This window comes from Cololabis saira, chromosome 8 (genome assembly GCF_033807715.1).
Source record: "Cololabis saira isolate AMF1-May2022 chromosome 8, fColSai1.1, whole genome shotgun sequence".
NCBI lineage: Eukaryota > Metazoa > Chordata > Actinopteri > Beloniformes > Belonidae > Cololabis > Cololabis saira.
The window spans coordinates 31,439,812-31,450,527 of NC_084594.1; the positions used below are offsets into that span (position 1 = coordinate 31,439,812).

Here is a 10,716-nt window from a genome sequence, read left to right on the forward strand (position 1 = left end):
ATTAGAAAGGATTTACACTTGTTTTCTCTACAAAGTCAGAGAACGGATTCACACTTGAAGCCGTTTTCCTTCCTCTCCAATGTTTCCAGACTTTTCAAGACAGCCATTTGTCCGTGTCCATTGTGTTAGAAGAGGCTCGTCTATTTATAGGTGTTTGATCCCAGCACTTAGCAGTCTGACAATAGCCGGCCATTCCAGTCTCAGAGGCTGCTGCGGGTACTCGGATCTGAGAGAGAGACAGTAAGGTTGTTTTTTTGTTGTTTTTTTTTTTTACAAAAGCCATCCGGCCATCCGCCTCTTACTGTAGGTTAACAATAACTTGTGTAATCCTGACCTCCTTGTACACACCATGCTGTGAGGTGACACCAGTGGCAGCTGCTCTAAGTTCATCCGCTGCAGTGTGTTTGGCACCGAGAGGCCCAAGTGAAAAGAGGCTTTGTGAGATTCTCTATATATAGATCACACACCTGTGGCCTCACCTCCTAACCTCAGCCCGTTTAGCTCATTTTCACACACTGTCGCTTTTCTTGACCAGGGAGCCACAAGTGACACTGGATGACTTGTTAACGATGCAGAGAGACTTGGCAACCTATAAGGGTGTGTTCTGTGTCAACACTGTCGCACTTAAGTATGTCACACCTACTGCTGCTGACATCCTTGAGCTTTGTCTCACTTAGCTTTTGACTTAACTGCCATGAGTATCAGCCGACATTAGGTCGTGTGTTACACAGCCACGTTCTGTACAGAGGTGTCAAAAGTATTTACATTCATTACTCAGGTAGAAGTATAGATACTAGAGTTTAAAAATACTCCTGTAGAAGTTGAAGTATCAACTCAAGTTTTTTACTCAAGTAAAAGTATAAAAGTACTGGTTTCAAAACTACTTAAAGTGTAAAAGTAAAAGTAATGTAAGGGGGGAAAAAATCCATTAAGGACAAAAGCCATTGAAAATGAATGCATCTTAGTATAATGCAAATATATTAAAGAACCATATATGTGTACTAGTGAGCATTAACATGTGTTTCAGAGAGCAGGAGATATGATGACTAGTTGCCTATAAGTATTGTAATCATGCAAAAAGTCAAACTTCAGAGGCATTTTATCATTTATCCAGCCCTTTATTGGAATGTACAGTTTAGTTGCAGGAATGTGAGGGAACGGATGTAAGAACAAAACTGGACAAGAACATCTGTGCCACAACCACAACCAAATTCACTCTATCTGGATGGAGCAATTTAACTGGATAGTTTTTTTTAAAGGCCGAAATGAAATAGAGTAACAAGGCTGTTTTTAAAATGTAAGGAGTAAAAAGTACAGATAATTGTGTGAAAATGTAAGGAGTAAAAGTAAAAAGTCGTCTGAAAAATAATTACTCCAGTGAAGTATAGATAACCAAAATTTCTACTTAAGTGAGGTAACGAAGTATTTGTACTTTGTTACTTGACACCTCTGGTTCTGTAACACAACTGAGAGGGTAAGGTACGCTGGCACTGGTGATGTGGAGAAGCATGTGAGAAATGTAAGTTTGGCTCAACCTCAGGACTGACAGTAAATTGCACTCAATGAGCTGGTGATTTTCAAGCACTCTCATTATTTTCATTGAATGAACGCAAGAAATGATTGGCAAGCAGATCAACATATCAAATTGATTGTTGATTAAGTTATAGGTGAGTGTGTGTGTCCTTGCAGAGCAGTTGCAGTTCATTTACAGATGTACATGCTCCCCTATTCATCAATTTGAAGCTACTGTATGTTCTCCACACAGTTGAAGACGAACCTTTTTAGCATTTATGGTTTCAGCTGATGGCCTTCCTCGATACAAAAGGTTGCCAGACATTTACTCTTTAATCTTTACTGACTAGTACTGTAGTAAAGGCAGTTCAGGTTGGCCACAGTTTCTTTATTTTTAGTTTTTTTATGCTTTAGACTGGGGCTTGACTAAACTTTTAATTATTTTTTTTTTACAAATAATGCAGACCCTTACAAATTTGAAACTGGTCAAAATAGTCTATGAATAATTTCTAAAGTTTCATCTTTAGTGAAAACAAGAGATTTTGCACTGTTCCTGTATTGAATTTACACCGTTTTCATTCAACTTAAAGGTTTAAAGACAATGGCCTGCAGACGGAGGAAACCCTAAAGTGATTAAGTGCTTTAACCTTCAACCTGGTCCTGATATTGAAGTTAATTCACTCGCTTCATCCAACGCCAGTCACGCTACATGAGAAGATGGTTACTACTTATGGGCGTGTGTTGGGTTGGTTTGTTTTTCTTGCTTTATTTTTTGTGGGCATGCAGTACTGTATGAAGCATCATTTACCTGACACTTCCTTAAGAGGGCATAGTGTATAAATATCAGCCAGTGAATCTGTGGCCTGGGGCTACAAAAGGTCTCACAATCACTCCTGCCCCCATCGTTCCCTGGGATCATTGTTGGTCTGACGTCCCAACTGCTCAGACATGGTAAGTCCCAGTGTGTGTGTGTGTATAGGTGGGGAGATATTTGTTAATGTGTGTGTTTGTCTTCATCAGAGTTTTTTCTTTGATTTCTAAACTGATGTGAAGTACTTATAACAGTACCTACATTTTAATATAAGAACATTTTCATCTTCTATAAATAAATTCATAAATAAATTGTGGAATGATTTGAATTTGGAGTTAAAAGAATGTACAAACATAAAACAATTTAAGAAGAAATATAAAGACATAGTTTATTTGAGGTATAAAAATGAAGATATACAAATTATATGTATATCATAGTTATATTTATATCATAGTCATATTATATTTATATCATAGTTACTGTATATTGTATTTATGATAGAGCTTACATTTGGTATTAAACAGGTTATTTTTGTAAAAATTATATATATTTATTTATACAAATTAGTGTATAGTATAAAACGTAAATACAGGCATATAATTTATGTTTAGTTGTGGAAAGGGGGTGGGATTAAATAAGTTTATACTTCCTCCCACTCCTTTCGAACATGTAACTGAAATATGTTTTTTGATGTGTGTGTTTTTTTTAATTTATTTATGTGGTGGAATGCCCACCTGTATTTGTTTCTCTTATCTTTTTTCTTGTTTTTTTTTATACATGTTCGAAATAAATAAAAACGAACGAACGAACGAAATTCAAATGTTGTGTATGCACTTGTCTTTTAACCCGAATGATATGTTCACTTTCTAATACCTTCTTGTCTGAGTGAGCCATTTAATTTACATTGTCGAACACAAAACTGCAACTTAACTAACATGTAGTCTGTTTCTGCCTCATCCTTCCTCTCGTCGTTCTTCTAAAGGCCCCGAAGAAAGCCAAGAAGAGGTCAGCAGAGGGAGCCAACTCCAATGTCTTCTCCATGTTTGAGCAGGCCCAGATCCAGGAATTTAAAGAGGTGAAAGCTGCTGAACCAATTCTTCTTCCACAGGTTCATAGTTGGCTTAGAATCACACAATATACTGGAACCAGTGTATGAATAATCAGTTCACCATGTTGAGGATTATGAAGCAAGTGTTTCTGGACTGATGTATACGGTGACACACATTGAGATCTCAAGCTGCTTCCTCCATCCTCTTTCCATTTCCATTGTTCTCTGCTGCACTATGCCCACCTGTTTAGTTTCCTGCCAGGAGCGTGGCTGCAGTGAGGATTGTGGTATGTTGGTATGATGGCCGGCAGTATCCAACATTCAGGCTGTGTCATCAGGTGATTAGGCTGGAGATGGACTGGACTTGCCCTACATGCCAGATTGAATCCAGGGGAGCTTGTTTGTTATAAATACATAGGTGTCCATCTATAGACATGGTACTAACATACTAATCAAGGAAAATAAATACAATTCCGATAAGCATGACTCCCTGATTACTCTTCAAGAGACGCACTTTAATAAATCTGACTTTTTTGTGGAAAAAAACGAACATTTCTATATCTTCCCTCTCCTCTCTCCTCAGGCCTTTACCATAATGGACCAGAACAGAGATGGTTTCATTGACAAGAACGATCTGAGGGACACCTTTGCTGCTCTTGGTATATTGACATCCATATTCAGAATTAAAAATGAGATGGATACAAAAGCAAACCACCCACATCTTGTGCTGTGTGTTCATGTTGGGTCTTTTGGCACCACAGGACGTCTGAACGTGAAACAGGAGGAGATTGATGAGATGCTCAAAGAGGCTTCTGGCCCAATCAACTTCACGGTTTTCCTCACTATGTTTGGTGAAAAGCTTAAAGGTATAAAAACGATAAAGTACAGTTATTCATTAAGCAGATGATTGTATCCAAAGCAACTCATAAATGAGGAGCAACAATCAAGCTACAGTACAATTAGAGAGCTTGACATTAAATGCTAAGGTTTTAATTAAATGATGTTTGAAGAGGTGTGATGGCTGCTTTAATGCATGCAGGTGCCGACCCGGAGGAGACGATCCTCAACGCATTTAAAGTCTTTGACCCTGAAGGGAAAGGCGTGCTGAGGAAGGACTAGTAAGTGACATAACGGATCTCACACCATACCGATTTGCAACATGCAAATCCATTGCTAAGACTCCCTTATAAACTTACACCTCGCTCTGACTGCACCGCAGAGATCGTTCCTTCTTGTGTGACAAGTTTTCTTTCCCTCTGCAGCGTGACACAGATGCTAACAACACAGGCCGACAGATTTTCTCCTGAAGAGGTAGATTGTTGCCTTTTTACACAAATCACCATCATTATGGTATATTGCTTTAGTGCATGTGGTTTAGTCTGAAAAATATAAGGATGGACGTCATCATGACGACCACATGCTGCCACGTCAGAGACATTTTCATGCAAAATATAACAAAAATAACCTGTGAATCAGCCCACCTTTTGTATGCTTTGTGTTTTTTGTGTGTAATATATTTGCCTCTTTTGTTGATTAGATGGAGCAGATGTTTACTGCCTTCCCCCCTGATGTGGCAGGAAACCTGGACTACAAAAATCTGGTTCACATCATCACTCACGGAGAAGAGAAGGATCAGGAGTAAACCTTTTTGTGCATGTACTCATTAAATAGAAGGCTTGTCCCTTGAAGGTGACTCACGGCCATGAAGAGGACGCAGACTGTTTAGCTGGCTTGAATGTTGGCTTTGTTGTTTCTGTTCGATGACATCACGGGACAACGCTGACAAACTGTTCTTTTCCAGACCAAAAAAGTAGACAGTCATGAGCATCAGTACAGTCAGATGTTTGCCCCTTTTCTGCTTTATCTACATCCATCTTAGACTTATGTCCCCTCCCCTCATCATTTTGCACAACAAAATCTACTTTTGTCATTTCGTCTTGTCAGGGTTTTGCATGTTGGTGTAATAAACATTTCCAAAGACACTTATCGGCCCACTTTTTCATTCTGATGTTATCTGAGAGAAAACCTCAGGGAGATGCGGAGGCATGTTTAGAGGAGCTTTACTCTTCTAAACAGAGGGTGCACACTTGGTGACAATTTGAAATCCCCCAGAGCCCAATCCAAATCACGCTTTGAACCAGTGTTACACAAATGAGGGTGTCTGTGTGCGTGCACATCAGTGCTCTACTGAGACAAAGTCCTGTTGTTATTTCAGTGCTGTGATGTGAGTAACGTAATGCTATACCATGGAGTTCAAGCAGCAGGTCCACAAAAGGATGTAACCAAGTAATCCTCTGCGATCGCCTATCTCACTCAGACCTTTGGCTGGGAGTTTGGGGGGTGGAGGTTGTTGGTGAAAATGCCTGGTGGTTCCAGCTGCGGTTTCCAGGGCAGTGGGGAGAGCCAGCTCCAACACCCCACCCTCAAGGGATGTCTCCTGTAGAGGTATGTGGGGTGTGGTGAGGGATGAACGTTTGGATTAACTCAGACATTTGAGCCCATATTTTTAACAAAGACTTTGAGCAATGACAGTGGGGGAAGCTAGAAAGAGAACGAGCAAAACTCTCCTTCAAAGTGCAGCATGAGGAGCACTCGCCCAGAAACCAAAGGCAGAAAAACGGTCAACCAGCTGCTGGTGACATTGAAGCAATTTACCATGAAAAGAACACAAACATTAGTCAAAACCATCTGATGTACAGTAAACCATCTCAGGTGTCTGTTGCACTTCCTCTGCCTCAAAAGGAAATAAACACATATTCAATGTTTTACATTGAAATAACCTTTTGTATTCACAAACCCTGAAATAGAAAGTATTTATTATTTATTGAACTTAAAAATGTCCCAACTTTTCTCTGTAATTGGTTAATTGAGTTAAACCTTAATCCAAAAGGATCACAGTGGCATCTTTGTTTATTTCTGAATGTCAAAAAAGGCTTGAAGAAATAGGAAAATAAATACATATTAGATTTTGTTTCTGTTAAATGTTACAGGAAATGGGGTTTGCATATAAGGCCTTTCCCCTTACGTTTCAACCCCTTCATCTCCTGCTGCATCTCATGTACAGTAAAGAAGGTTGTTTACTGCGAGAACTGTGATTTCAGACCAAATTAGGTAATAAATCCAGTTTTTAAAAAGACACCACAATGACAGCTGCCCTTAACTGATCTGCTGCCCTCCAGCTCTCAGGGATTTCTCAGTTTTTAAACCTACACCTTGTGTTTTCTTTATTTTAAGTAACACATGAATTAGTGCAGTTTGTGAACTTTGTTCTCCTCTTTTGAAACCAAACAGAAGTAGTTAGAGTGACCGATAAGCACATGAAGTTTGGTCACGAACACATCTGTGGATAAAAATCTCTTAAATGAAATTAAGTCTGAAAAAGTTGGACTGTAATAATGATTCAGTTTTAAAATAAAGACCAAAGCATTTCTCAGTTTCCAGAAAATACAACATAAAGTAAATGTAATTTTCATCTGCAATGATAGACAATCATGAACGTAGCCTGCACTTTTAAAACATAGCCTTTAAGAATGAGAAGTCTTCAGTTTAAAGTAACTCTGATCTAATACAGAACTGCTCATACAGCCGCATTAAATCAACATGTGACAATATGTAAAACCTGTTGTGCTTGCTGAACATCACACACTGCTAATCTCTGCAGATTTATCGTCGCAGTCATTTCTCCGAGGAAACATTTTGCAGTGTGCTGATGATGCAATTAACAGTCTCAGATTTGGGTTTATGAGTTAAAAAGCAATCCAACTGGCTTTTATGTGACATCTTTCCATTAGTCCTTGATGGATGTTTTTTCCTGTGAGGATGGCCTTTTAGTGCAGAGAGAGTGAGTCAAAGAGAAGGTATTGTTACCTGGGCTGGTTCACTTCCCTTCAGTGGTGCCACCGCAAGTCCTGTAAGCAAAAGCCTTATGCTTATATTTCATTTATGTTGTAGCTTATTACCTTCTTCTTACAAACAGTAAGTATACGTTTTATTGTCTGTATCCGACAACAGGTCACATTCCCTGAAAATAACCAATTATTTATAAAGGTGTCGAGGTTGAGTCTCATTCAGAACTATTTCAAAAGCAGAATACATCGCTGTGAAGTCTGTAGTTGTGGGATAAGTCTCCCTGTTGTCGACACTTGTCTACTTACTTGCAGAGATGTGTGGGAAAAAAGGAAACATGTAGGTTCAAACAATGATTTTTAGACATATTTAAACAAACAAAAATGAAAATGATACAGTTAAGTGACACCTCCATCGTTTTCCTTCTGTGTTGCAAATTCACAACGGAAATCTTTCCCCTATAACAGAGAGGCTAAAGTAATTATCAAACTACTGCTGTGTGTGTGCTTAAACAAGCAGCTTTGTTCACCAAACACCTTATGACCTGAAATGAGATCAAATCATCAAATCCACAATGATAATGTGTTTCTTACAGTGTAATGAGAATCTACGGTATTGTGTTTGATCACCTTTCTCTCTGCTCAGAAGGATCTTTTTAGGTTCTTGTTGGTATGTTTATTAATGGTATGTGTTAAAAACTAATATCAATGCAAAGAGAAAGATTGATTGTCTCATGTAGACACTACTGCCACCATGTGGATATCATTTTATTGCTGTGCTTAGATTCAGTACTTTTGAAACATGAACACATTCGTCTGGATGTCTTAACTCAAACTAAATCACTGCTGTTTAAATGTACTATGTGCTCGTTGTTTTTGGTTTGATTTTTAAAGAGAGCTGTTTAATAAGATCTGTTGATCATGCTATATAACATTATAAAAAGTTGTACAATACATTGCATGATGCATATGACCTGTAGTCCTCGCCACTGTGTATGTTCCTAAGAGGCATATGTCCTGTTTCCACAGGCTCCACACTCTCCAACAGTGTGCGCTTGTGTAGCTCTTCCTCTGTCTGTGGATGGTGAGCACTATGCACCTTCCTCATAAGGAAAAACTCTACAAAACGTAAGCTGACCGCACCCTACATCTACTCCTGTAACATTTGTTAACAGCTATTATTTCCTCCAGCCATGTTGTCACATATCCTTCCTCGTATGAGCTCTTCACCTCCTTTACTCCTTGTCATTTAGGCATTTATACCGTTGTAGCAACGTCTGAAATCCACAAACTGTTTTATTTTATTTTTTTTTATTTTACAATACAAAATCTCACGTTTGAAGAAGGATCAAAGACTTCAAGGAGAAGGGGGACCAGAAACATGGAAGTCTGAAAAGCCAATGAATTGAACACATTATTCAACAGGTTCAGATCATAAACAAGCTTAGCATCCTCCTCTCCTGCCCGCAGACAAACAGTCCTCCCACCTCATCTTGAATGTGAACAACACAAAGCCAAGGCAAGTTTATTTGCATGGCACATTTCATCTTCAAGACAATTCAAAGTGATTAACATATAAACATTTTTAACAATGCATTAAAAAGCTAAAGAGTTTGAAAGTAGAATTAAGGACGGACAGACATGTTAAAAGGAATAAAACAAATGAGATGCAAGAAATAAAGGTTGTAGTGCATTGTGGTAGATTTCTGAAATGCAGCAGGAGATGATTGAAGGTTTTAAGAGAGCCATGATTAAGTCAAATAGTTTTTCCATTCTAGAAGAAATGGAGATGGTGGGGGAGTATAAATACCTCAGTGTTCACCTGGACAACAGCCTTGACTGGAGATATAATACTGATGCTGTTTATTAGAAAGGACAGAGCAGACTTTACTTCTTGAGGAAGTGTTGGCCCTTCAGCGTTTGCAGCAAGATACTGCATATCTTGTATACGTCTGTCGTGGAGAGTGCTATCATCTGTAGTCATCTGTTGGTAGGAGCAGCATCAGAGCCAGTGACCTAAAGGAACAATATAATAACGAAGGCTGGATCTATCTGGAAGTTGTTCTGGAGCCTCTGGAGCTGATTGTGTGTAGGAGGATACTTCATAAAATGAAGACGGTCATGGACAACTCAGAGCATCCTCTTCACAACAAGGTGTTTCAGCAGCAGAGTGTGTTCAGTCAGAGACTGAAATCTCACTCACTCACTCATCTTCTCCCGCTTTATCCGTTACCGGGTCGCGGGGGCAGCAGCCTCAGCAGGGATGCCCAGACTTCCCTCACCCCAGACACCTCCTCCAGCTCTTCCGGGGGGAGTCCGAGGCGTTCCCAGGCCAGCCGAGAGACATAGTCTCTCCAGCGTGTCCTGGGTCTTCCCCGGGGTCTCCTCCCGGTGGGACATGCCTGGAACACCTCCCTAGGGAGGCGTCCAGGAGGATCCGGTACAGATGCCCAAGCCACCTCAGCTGACTCCTCTCAATGTGGAGGAGTAGCGGCTCGACTCCGAGCTCCTCCCGGGTGACCGAACTCCTCACCCTATCTCTAAGGGAGCGTCCAGCCACCCTGCGGAGGAAACTCATCTCGGCCGCTTGTATCCGCGATCTTGTCCTTTCGGTCACTACCCAAAGTTCATGACCATAGGTGAGGGTAGGGGCGTAGATTGACCGGTAAATCGAGAGCTTCGCCTTTCGACTCAGCTCCCTCTTTACCACGACGGTCCAGTACATCGACCGCATTACTGCGGACGCTGCACCGATCCGCCTGTCAATCTCACGCTCCATTGTTCCCTCACTCGTGAACAAGATCCCGAGATACTTGAACTCCTCCACCTGAGGCAGGACTTCTCCACCCACCCGGAGAAGGCATGCCACCCTTTTCCGGTCGAGAACCATGGCCTCGGTCTTGGAGGTGCTGATTCTCATCCCTGCCGCGTCGCACTCGGCCGCAAACCGCCCCAGCACATGCTGGAGGTCCCGGTCTGATGAAGCCAACAGGACAACATCATCTGCAAAAAGCAGAGATGAAATCCTGAGGTTCCCAAACCGGATCCCCTCCGGCCCCTGGCTGCGCCTAGAAATCCTGTCCATAAAAATTATGAACAGGACCGGTGACAAAGGGCAGCCCTGCCGGAGTCCAACATGCACCGGGAACAAGTCTGACTTACTGCCGGCAATGCGAACCAGACTCCTGCTTCGATCATACAGAGACCGGACAGCCCTTAGTAGAGGGCCCCGGACTCCATACTCACTCAGCACCCCCCACAGAATGGCACGAGGGACACGGTCAAATGCCTTCTCCAGATCCACAAAGCACATGTAGACTGGTTGGGCAAATTCCCATGAACCCTCGAGCACCCTGCGGAGGGTATAGAGCTGGTCCAGTGTTCCACGACCGGGACGAAAACCGCATTGTTCCTCCTGAATCCGAGGTTCGACTATCGGCCGTAATCTCCTCTCCAGTACCCTGGCGTAGACTTTCCCCGGGAGGCTGAGAAGTGTGATC

General features: G+C 41.3%; 1 protein-coding gene across 1 annotated transcript; it reads left to right on the top strand.

Moving 5' to 3' along the window:
- The first annotated feature begins 200 nt into the window (after positions 1–200).
- Positions 201–5,347, top strand: myl2a (myosin, light chain 2a, regulatory, cardiac, slow). The gene is made up of 8 exons (XM_061728645.1): positions 201–240; positions 2,103–2,463; positions 3,306–3,398; positions 3,955–4,030; positions 4,133–4,237; positions 4,411–4,489; positions 4,634–4,682; positions 4,909–5,347. Exons 2-8 carry the CDS (start codon positions 2,461–2,463, stop codon positions 5,011–5,013), a joined length of 510 nt encoding a protein of 169 aa, XP_061584629.1. The 5' UTR covers positions 201–240; positions 2,103–2,460; the 3' UTR covers positions 5,014–5,347.
- Positions 5,348–10,716: the final 5,369 nt, after the last annotated feature.

Excerpts from the sequence above, each read along its gene's own strand:
- myl2a (XM_061728645.1), top strand. Across the intron at positions 4,238-4,410 it reads GTTTGGTGAAAAGCTTAAAG|GTGCCGACCCGGAGGAGACG; the intron begins GTATAAAAACGA and ends TAATGCATGCAG. Across the intron at positions 4,683-4,908 it reads ACAGATTTTCTCCTGAAGAG|ATGGAGCAGATGTTTACTGC; the intron begins GTAGATTGTTGC and ends TTTGTTGATTAG.